This window comes from Aptenodytes forsteri, unplaced genomic scaffold (genome assembly GCF_000699145.1).
Source record: "Aptenodytes forsteri isolate BGI_AS27 unplaced genomic scaffold, ASM69914v1 Scaffold290, whole genome shotgun sequence".
NCBI classification, from domain to species: Eukaryota; Metazoa; Chordata; class Aves; order Sphenisciformes; family Spheniscidae; genus Aptenodytes; species Aptenodytes forsteri.
Window position 1 is genome coordinate 35,956 of NW_008795244.1, and position 23,664 is coordinate 59,619.

The 23,664-nt window shown below is 39.3% G+C and overlaps 1 protein-coding gene across 1 annotated transcript in view; it reads left to right on the plus strand.

Annotated features, from left to right (window-relative positions):
* The window catches only part of CACHD1 (cache domain containing 1), a 75,177-nt gene that overhangs the window by 21,276 nt on the left and 30,237 nt on the right, over window positions 1-23,664 (plus strand). The window contains exons 3-7 of the mRNA XM_009278720.1: window positions 5,245-5,351; window positions 15,236-15,362; window positions 17,528-17,672; window positions 19,335-19,551; window positions 23,083-23,232. Coding sequence (XP_009276995.1) covers window positions 5,245-5,351; window positions 15,236-15,362; window positions 17,528-17,672; window positions 19,335-19,551; window positions 23,083-23,232 — 746 coding nt within the window. The remainder of the gene's footprint in view (window positions 1-5,244; window positions 5,352-15,235; window positions 15,363-17,527; window positions 17,673-19,334; window positions 19,552-23,082; window positions 23,233-23,664) is intronic.

Sequence of the window (23,664 nt, forward strand, 5' to 3'; positions counted from 1 at the left end):
ATCGTAGGAAAGGTAAAACCAGTAGTTACAGCCAAGAATATAGGCATTTACTGTAAATGCCACATGGCACTGTTGAGGCTTTAGTTTTAATTATTGCTTTAATGGTGAAATGATTGCCAAATAGGTTAATAGTGCATTCTTAATTAAAACGACTTGGATGCATCCAAAAGAAGCACATGGAAAATTCTCCAGTGTAATTAAAATGATCACAAATATCACAGTGTAAATTTGCCACAGTACTGCCTTTGCCCAGTTTCTGGTCTTGGTTTTCTGAGGACGTACATTTGCGATGGGAGCTGGTCTCTTCGCAAGGTCCTTGTATCATGGAACCAGTCATGCTTTAAAAATACACTCCATTGCAAGGTGTAAAAAGTCAGTTTTAAGGCAAACTGCACCTGAAAAGAGATTTGAAGTAGATATCCCACATACCTCAGTCTGGAGCAGTCCTTGCTCTAGGATGACAGGTCTGTCTGAGGGCTGGTCTTTAATTTGTGGGGTTTAAAACAATTCTTCTTCTGCATATTTTATTTATATCATTTTCCCATTAACTGTATTCTCTTTTTGCTACTTGTGTGCTGTAGCAAGAGAAAGGAGGGGTGGGCTGGGCTGCAGTAATTTTTTGCTTTCCTTTTCCAGCTCTGCTGCAGATTATTTAGGCATCTATGTCTTCATTTTCCTGATGGGTAACTTAATACTTGCTTACTGAGAAAAGCTGAGGGACTTTGTTGATTTTTGCATTAAAGTGCTTCAACATGCTCCAGTAAAAAGTGCAACGTAAATAGGGGTGTTTATAGCTGAAACACTGATCCCCTTGCCCTGTGACGATCAGTTTGGGGCTGCAGGAGAGCGCCCGTGGCGGGGCAGTTGAGGGTGATAACTTTATTTTTGCCTTTCTAGAAGGAATGCCAGAATTGGACCTGGTGTTTGTCTGCTTGAAACCCCATGTTAATATCTATCATGACTAAGAGACCTAAAATTCAGTTTGGCAGCTTTGTGTGCACGAAGAAGTGATGTAACAATACACTTAACATTTTGAATCAAGATACAAACAACTTCTCTGCTGGGTAATTTCAAGTGAGTAGTTTAGGTAGTGTGAGAACTGCATGTCAGGATGCACACGTCACTTTGAGTGAGTGTAAATGGTGACTTTTGGCATAAAATAAAATCAGAGCAGAGGAAGATTCCAGATGATTTTGAATTAAACCCCAGCGTTTACTGCCTGTGTTCTGAGACATGAATAATGTTAGTTGCTAACAAGGTATCCTGTTGCCATCACTAATAGATTTTGATGGGAGCACTGGGACAATTAGCCAACATCCTGAAAAGTCATTATTTTTCCCTAAGAGTTTATTCTTTAGTATTCCTCGGAAATATTTCTTTAGCATGGAGATGTTTAATTTGCAGCCTCTAGCTCTTCTCCGTCTGGTTTTGCCCAAAGATAAACACGCTTTCTGTGAAACCCATCCTTCATCAATCGATCTTAGTCCTGAGATTCTTTAGCCAACAAAAAAATCAACAACGTTTTTGCTTGCTTGGTAGGAGCTGTAATTTTTTGAAGTGGTTATATTTTAATGGGGATAGGAAAAGCCACAGCCTTGATCCGAGAACTATGTTCCTGTGAAATGTCAAGCCTTTTCCTCAATGGAGAGGACTTTGGGGAGTTTTCAGAGAGCAGGTTGCCAATAATTTCGACAGGTAGCTCCCGGCAGAGTGGGTGAGCCCATGCAGAGCTCCACGCCATCACGGTTTGGCTGCTTTCGGTGTCTGACATAGATCAGAAAGGGATGCTTACAACCTGATGGTGGGGGAGTCTGATCAAGAGGGCAGGAGACCTTTCTGTCTGTCCGTCCGTTTCTCTCTCTCTCTTCCTCGCCATGAAGAGCGAGGATAATGCAGAAGATCATCAAAAGCTCTTTGCCTCTATCTGAGTCTTGAATCAAAACACCAGCGCTGATGGAGTGCTGTTGATCATGCTGTTTTGTGTAAAATACCAAAAGCACCGAACATCTGCGTCCAATAAGGAATCCACAGTACTTTTTGTAGAGCAAGGAATTTAGCTGCCTGTTCTTGTTCCCACTGTATACAGTATTTTTCACTTTGCTCATCACTGAGTGGTTTTGATGTGTTGAGCAGCTGCCACAATTAAAGATGTTTCTCCAGTGATGAGCAAGTTCATAATTGTCTGTGTTAGGTGGGGACGGAGGAGGGCAAGTGGAGTTAAATGTTTGTGTTTATGTCAGGTAACCTGACTGTGTCAAAAGACTGAGGTATGTAAAATATTTGTAAAGAGATGAGAGAGAGAATTTGTGTACAGACTGCTCTGGGACTCCCTGATGTAAAAACTTGCACTCTCCATGTACATTTGCATCTATATGGTAGGAGGTTTGCAACTTAAAAATACTTTTTTTCCCCAGTATTGATATATGTATATTAAAAATATTGACCAAAATTGATAGAGCCATGTTTAAACTGCATTTATTCTACATAATTTTTAAAGTGTATGGGGGGCAGTTAATTACTTCCAAATATATGTGACTTCCCCCCCCCTTAAGTCTAGGTTTGAAAAGGGATAAAAAATGTTGGTACCTCAGTAACTCTAACTGTTCACTGGTAGTTTCATTCATCTCCTTTAAGAATAGCGGTTAGTTTAAGATGCATGTAGTGTTTATGGATCTAGATTAAACTAATTTTAAAGCATGCCAGGTTAAGGAGACATTGTTTTCACTGCTATTTCTTGGTGGCAGTGAAGATATTAAAATTAAGCAGTAATCAATCATGATCACTTTTTGCATATTTAAAAATTCAATTTGATTAGAGCTTCTTCAAATAGAGCCTCTAGTCTGATGAGCTCTCGCTATGTAAAATGAGACTTCTTGTGACTCTACAAGAATCATAAAATTTAATCCGATGTTAAGACCAAAGAAGTCAGTGCCTGAGGTTTTGTTATGCATTTATATAAAAGACTATTTTACTTATTTGTAATTCAGAAAGTCATTAAGGAGTTTAATGTAAGTTCTCAGGAAATGACTCCTATACTTGAAAGGCAAATTTCTAAACTTGTGAGAAGGCTATGCTATACTCTTCACCAATTACAGAAGTTAACCTCTGCTTTAAGCAACAACAACAAAAAAAATCAGCCCAACCTTAAATATGGTTATACTGGCATGAATCATGAACAAAAGGCAAACTTGTGGCCTGTGTATGCAACAGCAGTGCTGCTCACAGTGAGCTCCAGCGCTCCTCTCAGGAGCGTTTGTCTGGTTTTGTAATGCTAAAATTTCTGAAAGTGGATCCAGTCACTTGCAGAAGTGATGGTCTTAAGCCTACTAACAAATATTTTTCTTATCCTTAGTTAGTTTTCACAGATCTCTTCTAAGTCATAAAAGGTTCTCTACATAAAAGGTTCTCCTGCATCCCCTGTGCCAACGACCCCATAAATAGAGAGATGGAGGCTTTCGGCAAATCCTGCATCTGGCTGGCTTGGGGCAGCTGCAGCTACCTCCCCATAGGATGAAATTATTTTGAATTGGGCTGAAAGAAAATATATTGGATTAGGAGAGTTTTAGCTTGCTTAAAGAGACTTGCTTCCTGTGGTCATAACTTGAAATTTCCTTGTGGTAACTAATTCCATCTGCGTGTGGTTTTTGTTTCTGCTAATTGTTGTTTTAAGGGGATGATTTAGAACTGCATTGTTTTATTGTCTGTTTGTGTCTACGAATCCCAGCCCTTACAGCAAGCACTCTGTAAGGACAGAACCAGAAAATCAGCGTCTTTCCATTCTTACTGGGCACCATATTTGTTGAAGTAGTTGCAATTTACTGGATTTCAAGTTCTTAAAATCTTCAACCAGAAGAATGGTACTTGTTTTTCATACCACTTCTGCTTGCAGTATTTTGGGCCTCCACTATGTGATAGCATATGTATGTGGGTGTGTTGGTATGTGTACATATACGTCTGTGTATGAAAAAAATGTAACATCAGTTTAAGCAATTAAGTGCAGTTGACAATAAGCAACTAAATAAAGAACCTTAAGCACAAATAAAATGTACATTGAGCTAAATGGAAAGCATTAGAATGGCACTGGGTGAGTGGTATATAGATGTAAGCCAGTGATTGATGTGCCGTTAATATTAAGTTGGTCAGTATCTTTTGATGTAGCTGTTTTTTGTGTAATTTGCTGTTTTAGTCTTGACAGTATTGAACAAAACCCTAGTCTGCCCAGTTTCTCTCCAAGACTTGTTTCCTATCAGCTTTCATGCCAGAAAGGCTAGTTAAGGCTCTTTGTCCAGAACGGGATGTTAGACAGACCTCACTTGCAGTTTGTTGTAATTTCTTAGGAATAGGTTGATGGTAGAAAAATTCTTTGATAGGAAGTAAATAGGTTTTTGAAGCAGTAGAATAACCAGCCCGTAAGTCAAATGTCATCAAAATGTTCAAGGTCACAAAAATGTTAATAAATAAAATTGGCCTATGTAAATGATACAAAACTGCATTTAAGTCCTTGAAAGCTTCAGAAGTGTTTCCGGTTATTTATAACCCTTTAAAAAACCCTTTTTATTTAAATTTTAAGGCATTGGTTTAATTATATTTTGTCATCATTAGAACTATGCACTAAAATACTTTTTGCATTAGAGTTATGAATCTATTTGAATTATTTAACCTAATGTTACAAAATGTAACAAAACTTCAGACTGTCAAGTTCCTTCTGCTAGTTGCAATGTAAATCCTCAAGTTTTGGTACAGAAAACAAGTTTACAATTGCTCTATTAGATCGTTTTTGTAAAGACATAAAGAGGAAATCTTCTTCATGCAAGACACTTGGAATAATTTTTTTAAAAGTGAAAGACGAAATAATAGTACTGGTGAAAGAAAAAGTTTGGTTCAACAACAGGAGGAGACACTTTCTGATGGCGTGCCTGGATGCCACATTTCCCAAGCTGGAACCTCTACTGTTTAAATCTAGATGAAAGAGTACACTCTCTTATGATCCTGTCTTTCAAGGAATATTGTGGAGGAAAATGCAACATATCATTTTAGAGAGCAGATGCAATCCAGCCGTGATGAGCTTATCCCTGCTAGTTTTGGGTTTCACAATTTTTTCTGGACCCTTAAAATATGTATAATGTTGGAGTTTCCAGAATGATTATTTTTCATTGAAATTTCAAAAATATACGTTTCCATTGTAAATGCTGTGTAGGTTTAATAGATAATGTTAGATTGCTAATCCTGTTGTTGTCATTTCAGATTTGATGGAAATTTTAACACCAACGTTTCTAGAACTATTAGCTGTGATAGACTGTCTACCACCGTCAATAGCAGAGCCTTCAATCCTGGACGTGACTTAAATTCTGGTAAGTAGTATAGTTTTAGTTTTTTTCCTTCTGTTGTAGGGTTGGTTTTTTTTCCATTAGACTTTAACATTTCCTTGGCATAGAGAATTAGCATTGATTGCCATAGCAACAAGCTTTTATTTCTCCTTGAAACTGTCACACTGCTCTTAATTTGAGATTTCATGATTGAAAGATGATACCTAAAGTAATGCCCTTAGACTAAGTACTTTATAAAAATGTCATGAAGATTTTATTCCAGCCTACCATGAATAATTTTGTTGTGGTTTATGCAATTTTTATTTCTTTTTTTTTTTCCCAAGGCACTTTCCTTCCTAGGCCTGCCTGCTTTGGCATCAGTAGTGTCAGCTACTGAAGGGGCCATGCAAAGAAGTTTCTGTGATCTTCTTAACTGAGTTCAGCTAATGTGAGGCTGTGTTCGCAGCGATATGCAAAACCTACAAAATATAAGGACATCCTAAAATATTTCCTTTCTTTGTCTTGTCAGGGCATTTCCATCTTGACAGTCAGTGCATTTGCTTGACACACTTAAAGAGCTAGAAATACGCTTAGAACCAAAATACATATGACTTATCCCTGAAAAATTCAGCTTTTGGTCCTCCAGTGCAGCAAGGTTTTCTTTTTTTGCATCCTAGTCAGCTTTGAATTAATACATGGATTTCAGGGTGTTTTAGTCATAGTTTTGTCCAGCTGTTCCATCTTACTTTTCAACATTTTACGATGCCTTAGTGTTGTAAATTGGACAACACTATAGACTTTGGTTATGGATTTCATTTAGTGTAAGTTTTGGGGGGGGTTGTTTTTTGTTTTGTTTTTTTTTGTTTTTTTTTTAAATGGACAAGTAATGCAGATTTGAGAGATTTTTTTATTTATTTTAATTTTCATGTGTCTTTTGGAATAAAATACTGATTTATTTTTTAACTTGACTGATGAAGTGGCAGACCTGCGATTCCACCCTCACCATTCACAGAGCATTTGCATATCTTGCATCAAATAGGATGAAAGAACCCCAAATTTCTCTCTAGCCTCTCTTACTGTGTCCCTTCCTATAGCTTTGCTTTCTGGATTTCTAATGAAATCTAAAAAGAAAAAGTAAAAACTAAAAGCAAAACGAACAGTCCCCATAAGTTCCTTTCCATCCCATCCACTGTATACCACATCTTGAATGCAGGTGCTGGCCAGACAAGCTAATTTCCTGACATACGTCTCATCACCATAATTGGTGTAGTGTTTTCCATCCTAAAGATAGGCAGTCTTTGTTCACTTACTATGATTCGCTGGGCTTTGTTTTACTCATAAGCTATCTCTTTATTAAAAAAACAAAACAAGCAAACAACTTACTCTTATTAAAAGAATGTTTAAAATCCCATGCAGTTCTTGATTAATCAAAATAATTTTTGAAAGCAAGTTTTCAAGCACTGTTACAAAAGCAAAGCACTGAATGAATCACTTAATATTTTTTATTTAAGTAAAAAAACCACTTTTTCTACTGCAGAAGATGGATGTAAAAGAAGTATTAAAGAAATATTCCTTCTTCTTGAGTGGTGGAAAACAAATAAGCTATAGTTTCCCTTAAACATTTTTTAAATTTCTGGTTTGAATTCTCACAGAAACAAAGTGAGCACATGTTCAAGCTTCTTGCTGTCCTGGCTCAACAGTAAGACTTGAGTGCCTCCTCTTCCCTTGAAAGCTTCCCAATGAAAGGGGTATCTTCAAAAAATGGCATTGGCAGAAAAGGGCAGCAGAAGAGAAGAGGGAATTGGAGTGATAGTAAGAACAGGGAAGTGCTTCAGGATTTATTGACAGCAGACTCTCCTCCGGCTTTCCTGTTAGCAGCTCTCAGAAACACAGCCTTTGGGGGGATTTTTTTTATTAGTGTGAAAATGCCTGTAAGAGAGAAGTGAAATGGAAAGAGTGGATTGATGCAGAAAAATGAGATGGAAACAGGTTTATTTGAGAAACAAAAGTTGATACTGGGTACACACCTAGTGAAATAAGTTTTCTGTAGGTGAGCTACAAGATATACCCTTAGTCCTCGCCTCCTTGTGCAAAGGTGTTTGGAAGACTGAGAGATGGTGGTTCCCACCTTCCCTTTCCTGGTCCTCAGTTGAGAACATCTAAACCATGTGAGCTCTACCACCCCGGCCACAGAACAGGACGCTGGTGTGGCTTCAGGGAAGGGTTGCTGTCAGCAGGGTCGAGCAGAATAATGCTGGTGTGGAGGTAGACATCGCCCACGTCCAAAGCAGTGTCCCTGTATCGCTGCAGAAATATTTGGGTTTTGGAATAAACTGGATGTGGGAAGGTTTAGGGGCAGGAGGCTGGGTGTTTGTTTTGCGGGTGGAGGGTATTGTGTTGATGGTATCTGTAAGCTCTCGCTTATGTAGTTGTGGGCCACGACCTGTTGTGCCAAAAAAGCAGTCTCTGCCCAAAGGAGTTCATGGTCTAAGACAATAGTTGGCTTGAGACAGACTGGGGATATAAACAGACTGGGAAGCAGTTTTGGTCAGAAGGACAGAGTTCTGTCAGTGCACCAGCATCCTTACAGCTGTGAAGATGGCTGTCAGGTTAGGAATGGTTTTTAAAAGTACTTACTTAGTGTCCTCTGTCTCTCGAAACTCTTAATTTTTTTCTTACTTCTGCGGTGACCTAGTTCTGTGAAACCACTTGCCTTAGAGGATACACTTTGTCTGCACAGGAGCTGTTTCTGAATAAATCTATATGTGTGTATTCATTACTCTAAACTAAAACCACCTTTGAAAGAGGATGAAGATCAAACAAGAAAACAGTTTCTCTAATCTCATATTTTTCTTATTTCTCCTGTAAGTGTCCTCACGTAGAGCTACCGAGGAATATCTGTTGCACTTTGGATTCAGACTCTACCTCAGCCTGAATTATTTTTCTGCTCTAAAAAGCCTAAGAGTTGTTGGTACATCTGGGTATTTTGATTGTGTTTTTTCTCTCCTGCCTTGCTTTGCTTGTTTAGACTTAAAGACAGGATGGGAAGTCACGGCTTCCCAAAAATCACGTCATACCGTCTTTCCCACTGGATGCAGTGTGATGGGGAGGACCCCAAGTGCATCAGCCTCCTAGAGAAAGGGTTTAAAAGCCCTCTGCTCCTTCAGCCCAGAAACAGGACCTCCCGTACCCTTCTCTAGTTTGCCCACAGTTTCCAAAACCAGCCTGGCCTGTCCATCAACCAGGTTGTCTTCCCGAATGGGTTGGTCATTTCATTCTTCATGTAAAAAAAAATTCCCATGAGTATCTCTTTTCTAGCATGAGTTTTGCAGTTTAAATAATCCGACCTATAAAAAGCTCTCGGCAAAACATAAATTTAAGCTCTGCTGTGTTCGGCATCGATCTCAATTCTTTAAATGTTAATCTTGGCCTGCTCTGTGCACAGCGTAAGAAAGTGGGATCAGAGTGGCGAAGTTGTAGGTGTTGGAAGGGAATGGAATTTGCACCACAGACATCGGGCAAGCCACAGGAGCAGAGCCTGGGAGAGCCCTCGGTGCAGACAACAATCTCAGCTTCTAGTCTGAACAATGTGTTAAGAAGGGTAAGTGTAGCTCATGAAACTTTCAAAAATAAAGCATTTTTTTTGCAGTTTTCTATTGGATTTTTATAATATAAAGAGAAAATAAACAATCTTGGGGAAGGAAAGAAGAAGAAAGAAATAGATGTATGTGTCTCTCTTCTCAACCCTTAAACAATAATGCTTTTGCCACTTTTTTTTTTTCTTGATATTAGGTGACATTTCTTTTTTAATGTCGTGAAAAGGTTTTGTTTTATCTTGAGTTTTCCATTTGGATTGCTTTTGGCCATTACTACAAAATAGATAAAGAGAGAGTCTTTATTCTTCAGATGGAATCACAGGCTTCAGTTAGTTAGATGAAGAGATCTGTCCTCACTGGTATGAATAGTCCTTTATTTATTAGACGACAAAATCTTACCCAGAGCCAGTGCATTATGTTATCAGATTCCTTCGGTTTTTTTCTTTTTGAATAAACAAGGAACCAGTAAATCTTTCTCCTTCTCATCCTTCAAAGCGCCGAAATTTCTCTTTCAAGTCAGGCATTTTTAGCAGAGTACTCTTCCCTGGCAATATGCAGAGATGGTGCCAAGTCAGTCAATAAATTTTGTCTGTGCCTTATTCGAGGTGTTGATCATTTAAAACGTGGAGTGCCTTGGTCATGTTCCTTACATTGCTATACTTTTAACTGATAGCTCGGGTGAGTTAAAATAGTTGGGAAGTATTTGAGCAGATGAGCTAATACCCGGCCCCCCTCCAAATCCTTCTAATCAAAGAAGCTGGGCTCATTCCTTAAAATGAAAGGTTTTTTACTTCTTTGCCCTTCAGAGTCAAAAGAGCTCCCAGTGAGTGAGCTGGGCTCCGTCCTGGCTCATGCCATCAGCAGAATTTTAATTGGGTTTGAGCTGCAGAGCCTTTTATTTCTGGTGAAAACACGTGACCCATAATATAGTTTGACTCAAAATCCTGGATCAGATTTGTAGGTCTGGAGAGTTAGACAATGTCTTTACTTGTAAAATAAACATATTTTCTTTCTGCTGCTGTTTCTGGGGAACACTAAAGTGTCTTCATGATGGTTATTTTTAATGGAGGTACTTGTCAGAGAAGAACTGCAGTATGTAGAAAATTAAACTTTTTTTGCTGGGTGAGAACTGTGACGTCTGCAGCTCAATAAATGTAATGCTAAAGAGGAGGACTGTAAGAAACTCTTTTATAATGAGCAATTATGTTCAGTAGTTCCTTTTTTTTTTCCCACTGACTGTTTGTGCTGTTCTTTGAAGATTAATTAGTTAATGATTTGACTATGCTTTGAAGATGTAAAGTGGTATCTAGAAGTGCTAAGTGTTATCATATCGCATTCCCTTTGAAGTTTTATAAACTCTATCACATAGGGCTTGCTTTCTAAGAGTCCTTTTTGCCTTGTGAGATATTTATAATTAGAGAGAATGATCATTTCAAATACTCTCATGTTAATACTTTCCAACTTTTTCTGTCTGCAGCTGAATTTGGGGTCAGATAGTGCTGCATTGTAAGTGGAGGGAAAAGAGGTTTCGGAGTGACTTGGCAATGCTAGCTCATGGGCAGCTCCCAGTTGGCCATTTATATCCCCAGTCTGTGCCTGGAATTAAGGGATACCACTAAGATTTCTGCATGTATAAGACTTGAACTCTTAGCTTCCTCCAAGTAGCATCATATCAAGGCTAGATCTTTATTTAATGGTGATGTTCATTTTAGAAAGGCAAAATCTTTACATGTACTCAGTAATGCAAAGTACTTTGTGATTTGTGTTAGAACAGGGAGATGGGTACCTTCTTGTACTTAGAAAAATGACTTGAACCTGACCAGAAAATGAAAAGTAAATTGCTTTTGAGTTAAAATGGGAACCACAGGTCTTGGTCAAGCATACGGATGCCTAGAAAGTGAGTACCAGTGAGATGCCCTGCACACATTTCTGCTAGTGCTGTCAGGGGTGTAGTTTTGTCAAATTTAGCCTTTAGCTATAAGCTAGACAGGCAGCTCACCTTACAGTATGTTTTTTGTTGGGGTCGTCTGATTGTGTAACCTGTCCAGAGGCTGGCTTTGCTGGAAGGAGAAGGTGAGAATAAAGTACAGGCAAGCAACTGAGGGAGTGGAAAGTTTGGGGTAAGTGAGGTTAGGCTAAAAAAGAGCATCTGCTGGGTGTCCTGGCAGGGACCAAGAAACAAGGAAACATCTGCAGGGCGTTCTTACAGCTTTAGCGGATGGAAAATAAAAGTGCATTTAAAGAGAAAAGGTATGTATTTTTCAGCCATGGCTTATCTGCTGGGAGATTGTCTACTGTGGTCAGGAAAAAGCGGGAGGAGGGGGGGAAGGCAAAGAGTTACGATAAAATTGGTAGTCTCTGGGGAAGGCATTATTGAACTAACATACTAGCTGAAAGAAAACATGAGCAGAACTTTGTGAAAAGGAGGAATAGCAGAGAGAGGCACCAAGTCTGTAAGGAGTTTGTTTGAGGTTCAAAAACAATTGTTTTATGGGGACAACGAATACTTTTAAATCCAGATACTCCCATGGGGAAATAAATGCAAATCATGGCCTTGTGGAAATGAGAAGTTTATCTTTAATATAGCAATGATTAAAAAGAAAACCCTTTTAATTGTAAACTCCTTTATTTTAATGCTGTTGGTGAAATTAAACTGGACAAGTTATTTCATCCAGGCTTTAACTGAGTGTTCACGTCTGATTTGAAAAGACATTTTTCAAGTTCTGTAACCCATATCAAAAACTTAAATACAGAAATTCAGCCTTTTTATACAAAACATTTGCCATACTTCACACCCAGAACTATGAAATCCTGGTGGCTAGACATAAAAAGAAGGATTTAAATGTTTGATACTCTCTTCTCCTTCCCTGCCTGCGAGGCAGTGCAATCACGTGAAGCAGCAGTTCAGCCGTAGTAGTGGTGTGCCTGGACTTTGATGGCCTTATTTATGTCAAAGTGTAATTGTATTAGCTTTTTCCAAGTTTTTTGTATTGCAGTAGAATGGATAATGTTGATTGTCATACACTGCTGAAAGACAGTGTTGTTTAAAAAAAATTTTAAGTAGTTATGATTTTTTTTTTTTTTCCTTCCAAGGTTTTGATACTTTTAAAGGATTTTTTTCCAGGCTTCTCTCTGCAGCTTAATAAAGGGTTATCAGATACTTTCCTGGATTCCCACAGCTGTGGCCGTGCAACATGCTCCTACGCAGGAGAGCTTGTGTGGGCTGTGAGCACCGGTGCTGCACCTTCTCTGAAGGGTCAGGCTGCCAAACCCTCAGTGAGTTCAGAAATGAATCTGGGTTTTACCAGACAAGATTTCAGAGAGGAAAAGAGGATGGGTGCTTTGAAGGGGGATGAGGAGAGGAATTTCTGGTAGTCCTAGCTATAAAAGCTAGAAACTCTGTGGGGTTAGGTTTATTTTGTTTTTAATTAAAACTTACTTTTGCCTAAAGTTTTCCGTGGGGCCTAAATTTGGCAATATTAAAATTTCACATTGCTTTGTGTCCCTGCTACATAGGGATACAGAAACCATTGTCCGTGACCAAAGAAACCTGCTCTTTGTACAAATCAGAAATGGCGCTGCTAAATTGGTATCATATCAGGTGTAAAACCAAAACAAGGACTTAAGAGAAATTGAGGGGGAACTTGAGTGAAACAAACAAAAGTTTCTTTGAAAGTGTGAAAATTCCTGAGAAAAAGATTCCTGCTCCCAAGAGTATAACCAGGTTGATTTTACCTATGCACAGAGGAGAGGGAGATGCAAGCTTTGACATCCTTGTTGGGGTTGAATTGGTATTTTTTGGAGAAGGATAAGAAAGTGAGAGGTGTGAACAGAGTGTAGTTCTGGTCCCCGACTCGGTCATTAACGCACTGGGAAAACCCTCATCAACCGTTTCATGTCTTGCTCTCATTTCTTCCTCGGTCCTCCTCCTCATCTTGTCCAAATTCTTCAAAGCCACAATTGTGCAAAGCTGCATCTTAGTACAGAGTCCAGCAAGGTGCAGCCAGGACTTCTACTGGGACTTCTAGGCACTGTGGAAATGTAAAAAAACCATGGCAAAAGGGGGGATAAAACCCCCCAAGATAGTGGTTTTTACAGGGTATTTATGCTGAGCTGAATGTGGAGCGAACATTGTGGCTGCAGCCAGTCTGGGAAACTTGAGAAAGTGCTAAACTGTTGAGGATGTTGAACTTAAACTGTACTCTACTTGGGTATTTTGTCATAGAATGTCTGGCTAAGGTTTGAAATGTGCCTTGCAGTGATTTCCAACCCAAATATTGGCATATTTGATAATGACTGAGATTCGGGAGATGAAAATGTCTGGCCTATTTTCAGTGTCAATCCTAAGGGAAATACCAAAAGTAAATGCTCAGCAAAAGGTGAAGCACTGTAAATCAGAGCTGCCGTCTGCCAGTTCTGGCAAGTTTTATAATCAAAGAACATGAAAGGAGAAATGGCAAGAAAATACTTTTTTTTTTAAATGCATTTTAAGCTGATATGATCCATTTATTAAGTAAAAACTAAAGAATTCAAATATTCAAGTTTTTATTTTCAGTTTGCTGCAAGCAGAGATGGTGATTTGCCCCAAGTGGAATATAATCCTGTTACTGCTGTGGTGATGCGAGGGTTTGTGCCTCCCATGCTAATGACTTTCCGTTCCCTCTCTCCTGGGATCGTTTTTCCTCTTGCTTTAAGGGACCCAGCAAGCCTACGGCTGCCTAATGTTACTGGTGTGGCAAAGCTGGCAAATGCATGGGATGGGCACTGATCCCTTCATCTCGCCAGGCTTGCAGGGAGAGCAGTCGAGGTGCACACGCTGGGTTGCAGCTAGGACGTTTCCATTGCACTATGAGGCAGAAATCCCAATGCTGCCTCTGCCTCGGGTGATTCAAACACAATTGTCACCACCTGGGCTCTGAGTGCTTGGGATTTCTGTAATATCCATGCATTTGGTTGGTTTAGCTTGGTGTATTAAATATCTTTATAAGTTATTAGTGCAGTCTCGGCCCTGGGCTTGCTGGTTTTGGTGGTGTTGTGTGTTTTTTACTGATGTAGTCAGTTTTGTTAATATCACTAAGCTATATCTTTTGAAAGACTTTTATTGTTAGTGTTAAGTAGTGCTTCCTTAAAGATTATTTTAATAGGAGAGTAAGCACATTTTAAAGAGAATTAATGTGGCCCATAAACTTCAGGAAGGTTTGAGATCTGTACCCTACGGTTATATTCTGAGCTCAGTTCCTGCTTGACTGCACAACTTGGGAACATGTCGTCTACCTTCTTTGTTCTTCACTTTTTGTCCATGCAATGAGTAACTAATAATCACCTGCCACAGAAGACTTTCTGAGAGACTTGGAGGAAAGTTGCGATATAGCTGCTAAGAACTGTTATTATCGTTCTTTCTGAATTTTATGATCTTGAAAATGGGAACCTGGTGGAGATGCTCACAGTGGGGATGGGTGGAACCAGCATGGAGCCACCACCCACCAGGTAGCGCTTTTGTGTGGCCGCAGCATAACTGTTTGAGGGAAGATGCTGTGTTTTCCCTGAAAAGTGGCTATTTCCCCTAACAAGCAATACATGAGGGGCCCACAGCCTTGCTAATGATGGCACAGGGATAATGAGAAACTTGGGGAAATTCCTGAGTCCCAAGAGTGGGAGCTGAATCTATCTACCCTTACACAAACAGGAGAGCACAATGAACAAAGAGGAAAAATGCTTTTTTTTTTTTAACCTTTTTGACTATTTCCGTAATGGTGAGTTTTTCCTTGAACCACATTTGCATGTAAAACTATTTTTGCTAAATGTTCATATAGACATTTTTAAACAGATGTCAGAATAGGTAATGTTAACAGATTGGGTTACAGAGCTGTAAGCAGCAAACCTACTTAATATTTTGGAGTTATTTCAGTATAAAGAACACATGATTTTTTTAACATTAGGGTTTTTTCTTTATGAAAACTATGTGGACAATGTGTTTATCATTACATGTAAATGTACGTATGTATACATATTATATATAATTGCTTTAATCTCTTCCTTCCTTGCTCCTGCCTTGGCTTCTTGGGTTGCAGCTATACTTCAGAGAATCAGGAATTGTCATCACATATTAAACAAAATCTGTCAAGTCCAGTGTTAAGTTTCCAAAAGACTTTAACTGTTTGCAAATCAGACGTGAAGATCTATCAGTCCTCAAATAGAGCTACTTGTAGTTGGTCTTGGGACCTTGGTTATTATTCTCCAAGCACATATGAGAGAGGCCTTGCATAAACATACCTCCAAGTTTGACCTCCCTTTGTAACTCTTTGTTTTTCGTTTTTCCTCTGTAACCTTCAGTTCTTGCTGATAATCTGAAGTCCAACCCAGGAATTAAATGGCAGTATTTCAGCTCAGAAGAAGGCATTTTCACCGTTTTCCCAGCCCACAAGTTCCGGTGCAAAGGCAGCTATGAACACCGCAGCAGGTATGATTTGTCTCCTTACAATTTAGTGGGCAAAGCACTAAAATTGGATTCTTAAAGCATTGATTTCATTTCAGCGTTACGCTTTGCCAAGATGACAACATTCATGAGTAACTTTAATGGGGTCCCTTGGGTTTTCTTAGGTTTGTTTTTTTAAAGCATGAGTTTTCACTTTTAAGAAACTCAGATGTAAAATAAAATCAGATACAGGTTCCTTACCTCTCCCAAATCAAATAAGCTGTAAATAGCAGTAACTTGTAAATTGTAGGTCATCCCATAGGCAAAATTTGTCTTGTATTTGACTCATACTTGACCTCCATTAATGAAGTAGTGAACATGTATTCTACTGATTTGGCAGGTGCATCGCTTTGGGGAGGGGGGCGGAAGGGTGAGAGACTGGAAAGAGCATAGGTAGGAGCGTTTTTCCAATCTCTACCCAAGGTTCAAGTGGCGCATTGTGGATAGCAGGGAAGCAGCAATGGTGGAAACTTTGTTTCTTCTAAAAAAACTGCGGAAAAAAGGATCAAATGGTGACAGGATTTTCCTGCACAGGGGAATATTCCTGTTCTGTAGGCATGAAGCAAAGCAGTTGCAGTGCAGTATTTTTTCCCTAGCTTTTGCTGTCAGTACTGTGGGACTGATAAAGACTCAAAGGTGGAATGTTCTAAGAAAGTGCAGTGGCTTTAGTATCTCTGGTCACACATTAGCTAATTGTACCGGTTAATCAATCTGGCTAAATTCTACGTAGCTGAGTGTACAGAGACTGAGAAGTGTTTTGGTTACTTGTCAGTGTTGAGCAATCAAATGTTTACAGATGTTATCTTCTATGTGTCATCAAAGCATGAAGCGTCTGGGCTTGATTAAGTTTTCTGTGGTCTTGGAAAGGTGCGGTTTGAAGACGTGAGAGCTGGGGGTACCCCAGTCTTGATCAGAATTTTGACACTAAAACCATTGGTGATTTCATCCAGATCACTTAGTCTTGGTTGCAGTTTCTCCATGGCTAAATAAGGGATATCTTTCTGCTAATATTTACTTCAGAGGGTAGTTTGGATGAATTAATTAGTTAATACTCAAGTGCTTCGAAGATCAAAGGCCCTATTTAAGTTTTAGGTATTAATACCAGTGTAGAGCTGCAGGCTGTTTTACAGTTACAAACTGATTTGTGCCAGTTGTTTATTGCAGTGGCTTGTCTAAAATCTTCTGCATTTCCTTTACTCTTAATAAGGTTTCTGTGGCTGCCTTTGATATAATAAAATTCAGATCCCAAAACTCACACTTGAGTCTAACTAGTTTTGGGTCTGGACTAAAGAGGGAAGAGAGTCCTGCCTTTTTTTAATTCTTCCTCCTTGCCGAAGACCTTCCTAATTTGTTCCAGGTTGAAACCTTGGCACGAGAGCTTGTGAAATCTTTCACACGTCTCTCACAATATTGAACTGGATCTGAGTACCGCTTCACTGAAAATAGTTTTTTTTTTGATGTTAGCACAAACAAATACATGGCAGCACCAAGAACCTTCACCAGAGTTAACTCAGATTGGCCATGGGTTTTAAAACTGTGGAGACCCAAGGGGTTGTGGAGCACGACCCATGTGAAATGCATTCCAGGGCACCAGAGAAAACCCTTTCTTGGCCAGAAGCCTTCCCTTATTACAACAAACCAACCACCCTATGCTAATGCAACTCTGTACACTTGCACAGGTTTTTACTTGTCATGTAACCAGCAAATACCCACTATTGCACTTACTTTTACATGTGAGTAAGGTTCCCGGCACCCAACATTTATCATGAGGCATTTCTTGCTTGTCAACGCTTAATGCAAAACTTGATGTGAGCTGCTGCAAACAGTAATCCCAAACTCTGCTGCTGCATCAGCAAAGTTGTTTATTCCTAGCTGAAAGTAGTTGTTGTGACGGAGGGAGAAGGATCTGACACCTGATTTGGGTTAAAAAATCAGAAAGAGAGCGAAAGCGAGAGCCTCTTCTGTATGTTCAGATTCTCAGCTGGTCTTTCCTAGTAGAAGTTTTCATAAAGGCAAAAATTCCTGTTATAATTAATTGTTTCTTTGTGGGGTGTTTTTGTTTTTGATTCTCAACTGGTTTCACTTGTAAATGTTTTAGTGGAAATTACAAGATGACTCATGGCAGTGGTTTGGGTTTTGTTCTTCTTCAGGCCTGTCTATGTTTCTACTGTTCGACCTCAGTCCAAGCATATCGTTGTCATTGTGGACCATGGGGCTTCGGTCACAGACACGCAGCTTCAGATTGCCAAAGATGCTGCTCAGGTTATTCTGAGCTCTATAGATGAACACGATAAGGTAAGTTTTCTCCAAGGAATGAGCATATTTTCATTGGTTTTAACCATGCTCAATGTTTTAAATTTTCATCCAAAGCAGTGTTTTTAACTTGTGGTCCATGGACTCATGGGGATCTGTGGTCTACCTCTAATGGGTGATGAAGACTTGAACTCACTTTTGGAAGCCTGTATTACTGCAGGGGAAACTTTTGGGGATCCACAGGCTGAAAAAAAAAAGTGAAAACCACTAATCTAAGGCAAAATCTTGTTTCTGAGTAATGTTTAAAGGCTCCTTCATCTTGGCAGAGACTTTAGGTGATGGTCAGGAGTGTGATACGGTGTGCAAGTAGGAGAACCCTGCTCCGAGCTTGACGACTTCTGAAGTTCTAGATTGTTTTGAATAACTTTACCTTTTGAACAATTTTACCTCTGAGGCTGTCTTTTTTGCTCGTGAAAATGGAAATGATTTATTCTACTGCTATACTGGGGTGAGCTGAAACATAATTAGTGTTTGGAACATTCCCAGACAACCATGATACCAGCAAGGAAAGGCTAAAGCAAAGGGCTGAGAAATCTGGATTTTATTTCTTGCTCTGCCAGAGATACTCTACCGGACAATGAGAAAGTCACTTAACCTGTAATTTTTTTAAGTACAGATTACAACCAGGGCCCCATAAGGTGCTTCTGTAGGACCACAAGCAGTCCCCAGTTTGGTCTTTACTTTCAGTAATTCTCTGTTAGTAGGACCTTGATCATTCTTTCTGCTTGGGTTTTTTGGGTTTTTTTTAATAGGACGGGAGTTTCAGTCAAATCAAGTTGAAGGACAACATTATAATCTTTGCCTTAAGTCTTCTCATTAATAGTATGGGAAAAACACTTCTAACTTCTGTGCTTTTAGAGAGTTTTAATACAGTATAATAATGCTTATAGTTTAGCAGAATTAATAGTACTTAAATTTAAGTGTCAAAAGTATTTGTCTTAATATAGGCCTATAGTGAAGAAAATATATTTGAAGGCATCTATTACTTGGTCAGTAGCTCAGTGGTTATGAAACCTGTTATACGGGTATATAATTACTGCTTTATTCTATGACTGTCTTGCATCAGTCATAATTTATAATAAAGTATGCCACTCATTTAATAAGACTGGTATGTTATGTGTATATTAATGCAAGTGTTACCACTACATGCCTTAACTTATTTACAGGATAAAAATTGATGGTAGATTTGGCTTGCTTTGACTGAAACATTAAAACAACATAATGCTTTGCCTGTGAAAAATTCTTAGAGGGGTGGTTGTTTTTTTTTTTTTTTCATTTTCTGTATGCAATCCACTTTTCTATAGGCACTCAAGGCTTTCCTGAAAATGCTGTCTGCTGATTTTGTTTTCAGTTATCTCTAGTTCACTTAGGCTTCTGTCCAGAACAGTGTATTAACTATTATGTACGAGCAGAGTGAAGCTGACTTTGTCTGAGAAACAAAGACTGAAGTCTCTTTTTCTTGAAATCACCATAAGTCTAATCCTTTTCAAATTTGATGGATTTATGCCTCAAGCATTTATTTTTTAACAATTGAATTTTAAATCCACGGAATCTCTTCAGTTGTCTTATCATTGTGTTTTCTATATCGGTGCGTAAAGAATTATAAATGGTAAGGTAATCCAATATAGTTTCTTCTCTTTCAAGATCTCTGTGTTAACCGTGGCAGACACAGTAAGAACCTGCTCGCTGGATCAGTGCTATAAGACGTTTCTGTCTCCTGCCACTAGTGAGACAAAAAGGAAGATGTCCACCTTCGTTAGCAGTATAAAGTCATCTGACAGCCCTACGCAGCATGCAGTGGGATTTCAAAAGGCTTTCCAGTTGATACGAAATACGAACAATGGCACAAAACTCCAAGGAAGTAAGTCTCTTGTTGTGCAATCCTGATTATTTCTGAGGCTTGCAAATGTTTTCTTATTTGAGATTCTCACTTTGACAGACGCCGAAGGATTGTAGTGTCTTGAATATTAAAAAAAAAAAAGGGGGGGGGAGCACATGTTTTTATTAAGTAGCATTTACTTGGTCTGGAATCTGCATGAGTGACTGTTGAATGTGACCATTCCCTTTTAAGTTATTTCACTTGCTGACTTTCCTTTCTTTTGGCCTATAAGATGAAATTGCAGGATTGGATTGCCTGATAGGTAAATTATTTTCCAAATGTGTGTGGGGAGGTCCTTTTAATGAAAATTGCTCTTACTGCAGGTTCATTGACTTCTTGCTAAAACATAAATGTATGGGTAATCCGTCTAACTGGAATCCTACAGAAGTGGCCCTTGCTTCTCAGGGGAAGGGGTTTTTTGAGAATACTAATTATGGGTGATATTTTATGGAATGTGAGGTTGGCCGGGCTAAATTTTCCTTCATCCTATCCTCCTGAATTTTGGTGTATGCATTATGGACTTTCTCCTTCCCATTCCCAAGACTGAGGGGGGGTTGTGTGTATTTTGTAATGAGGATGTGGTGAAAGATGTGGAAAAGATGGATGTGAAATTGAGTGGCACGTTTGCTTGCCAGGAAGCCGCGGAAAGCAAATTCTTGAAGCTGTGCTCTGAGTGCTCGTTGGAGTCAAGTAACACTGCCAATGCTGTGGAAGAGTGGAGAAAGCACCTATCAGTTTAGTCAATTTATATAACGCAGATCCCATAGCTTGATCCTGTGCCTGCTCCAGTGAGTGCAAATTCTTCATTGTCCTGAAGGGCACCAGCTCAGAACAGAAGAAAGTGAAAAAGAAAAGTCCAGGAGTGAACGTGCTTTGGAAAGACTAAGAAAATGTGCTCCTACTTCATGTGACTCCTTCAGTTTATAAAATGGTGCTTTTGGCATTAAAGGTTCAGCCAACTTTGGAACTTTAGGCCATAGATACAGTGAAACTTTTATCTGACTGTACACTGCTTAGCTGAAAGATAGGGTTGTCAAGGGCAGGTTTTTACCATCCTCTGCTGAAATGATGAAAGGGCTGCAACTTTCTAGAAAATTAAAAAAAAAAAAAAAATCCAGCGCTGCTGAAGCTGGCTGGGATAAGATGCATTAGTCATTAGTAGTTATTCCAAGAACATCAGCTGTAGAGTCTTGCAGCATCCTCCTACATATCTTTTATGTCTGGCACTGTATATTAGGATTAGGTTTTGGCATATTCTTCATTAATGTGAAAACGCATACTTTTACTCAGTTTCATACCAAACAATTATTTTGGGGCACAATTACAGAAAGTTAAAAGAAAAGGCAAATGCTTTGGATTTAGGTTGTCTCTAAGTGTGAAAGATTTTAAAGACCTAATGTGTATATAGCAAATTTCAGAATTCATAGGGTGAGACACAATAGGTTTGAGAAGAGGATGTTTATATAAAACATGTCTCATTTTCTTGTAAATAATCTTTTCATCTTTTTAAAAAAGAAAAATAAACCTAGAAAAAAATATCATTCATTTCACTGTTAATTTTCTAACATCCTGTTCCCGGAGAACAATGTGTGGGTGTGTCGGGGAAGCCATTGAGATACAGCCTTGCTCCCGAATTTGCACTGGAAAAGTTAGAAGGGAACTACTGGTATGAGGTGGAAGAATTGTGCTGTTGAACACGTCTGAATTTCCTGCCTTATGCCGGTTCCTATTGCAGTCCCGCTCAGCAGACCCTTATCCCAAATGCTCTGCCACCAACTACCATCATTTCCTGAAAACACACTAGTTAAATAGGTAGGGTGTGGAGGGGGGTGTGTGTATATAAAAGTTGCAGTGTATGTTATGTATTATATACACACACACTATAGATAGATAGGTGCAGTAATGGTACAGTGAATATAAAGGCCTTTTCCAGCTATCAGAAGTGTAGCGTATCAAATAGCGTAGGATAATCAGCTATTAAATGATAAGATGCCTTGTTTACCACTGGTCCCTAGTGCAGACTTAGGACTGTCTTATGTTACTCCTGCTAGCAAAGCTTTTAGACTGCAGCATCATGCTTGGCGGTATATAATAGCTATGTTATAGCCTAGGAAACACATTAACAATTTTCCTTAAACTACAGCCAAAGCTATATTGATACCTGGCTGTGCTTTTTTCCCTAGTCTTAGCTTCTAATAATAAAAAAAAAAATATGCAGAAATTCAGCCAAAATTAACAGCACCTCTTAACTTGTTTGTATCAAAAGCCAATTCTGGCTGAAATTCTTTTCAAGTCATGATGACAAAATGTACAAGTCAAAGCATTCATACCTATTAAAAAAAAAAAAAAAACCAACAAACCAACAAACCCAAACAAAAAACAAACCAGATGAGACAACAAAGTTGGAATATAACCAACTAACCTCATGTGCTTCGGATTATATGGTTGTGTATGATCCCTGCAAGTGTCTTAATTATATGCATAAAACACTTTTAATACTTAGATATAATATGATGAAACAAGATGGTGTGTGAGCAGTGATTTGAATTTACATGTTCAAAGGCTTTTGAGGCAGCCCATTCGCCGAGAACATACTCAGCTTGAAAAACGTGTTCAACTTCATGCGAAACGAGCCGATGATGAATGGCGGTGTGCTGTGTCACATTTCTGAAGCATTACGCTCTAACCTACACCATAGGAAAGCGTTGGGTGTCTTCCATCCTGCGGCATCCTCCAGCTATTGCACTGCAAGTCAGGGACTAAATTGCAGCAGTGCTAATGCAGGCGCAAAGGAGTAGTGTGTGAAAAGATCTTTTGCAAGGATTTTGTGTTTCTCGTGTATGCCTGTTGGGGTGCCCGCCACCATGCTACAGCAGGGGCTGATGCATGGTCAAACTTTACTGGAAGGGAGGACAAGGAGGGCCCCATGGTCAGCAGCAACAGCAATGCCAAGCCCCCTGCACAGCTCTTGTAGCAGCAATGGCTGGGAAAGCACCGTGCACTTTTCGTGTAGGAAATATAATCAGATACTCCCCGGGGATGCAGCGCAGCTCGGCTTTATAGAATTGCAGGACGGGAGAGGAACAGTGGGTCAGGAGATAAAACTTGCAGGTTTTTTGCTTTTGTTAAGCCCTCTCCGTGGAGTTAGAGCAGCTTCTGCAGCACACTGCATGCTGGTCTCGCGCACTCCTGCCTGGTTGCAGCCACGCCAGAAAGTGCCTGTGAGGTCTGCTCAGGAGAAACAAGCCACAGAAGTACCCACAAGCTTCTGGGTAGCTGGTAGGCACCGAATCAAACAGATGTTTGTTAAATGCTGGGAACGGAAGTTTCATAATGAAGGATATAATTCATAAGTCTGCAGTGTGTTTATCCATTGTAGATTCCTGTGAATCTCACAAATGAAGCTGTTGGCAATATATGGTTGTAAGCAGATGTAAGGGCTCTTACCACATGACTTTCCTGAGTTAAAAATCTAATGCACTTTCTGCTATATATATATATAATTCTTTTTAGATACGGATATGGTCATAATATATCTCTCGGCTGGGATTACATCAAAAGATTCATCGGAAGATGATAAAAAAGCTACTCTACGTGTCATCAATGAAGAAAATAGTTTCCTCAATAACTCAGTAATGATTCTTACTTACGCGCTTATGAATGGTGAGAAATGTTTTTGTATTTCCAGTGGATGAAAATTCCCTTTCATTGTACAGCTAGTTTAGTAAGCTCATCCAAATGTAATTCCACGCCTTATTGGGAACAGTTTGTTAATGGGTTTTGGCCTGTGTAATCCAGAGGCTGCATCCAGATGTTACCTCTTTGGTGTATAAAACTGTGTGCCACTGTTGTGGTTTAACCCCAGTGGGCAACTAAGCACCACACAGCCGCTCGCTCGCCCTTCTCCCCCCACCCCCCGGTGGGATAGGGGAGAGAATCGGAAGAGCAAAAGTAAGAAAACTCATAGGTTGAGATAAAGACAGTTTAATACTTGAAATATAGTAGTAATAATAAATTGTAATGGAAAGTAAAACAAGGGGGGAGAGAAAGAGAAACAAAAGCGGGGGGGGGGACGACGACACGAAAAAAAACGCT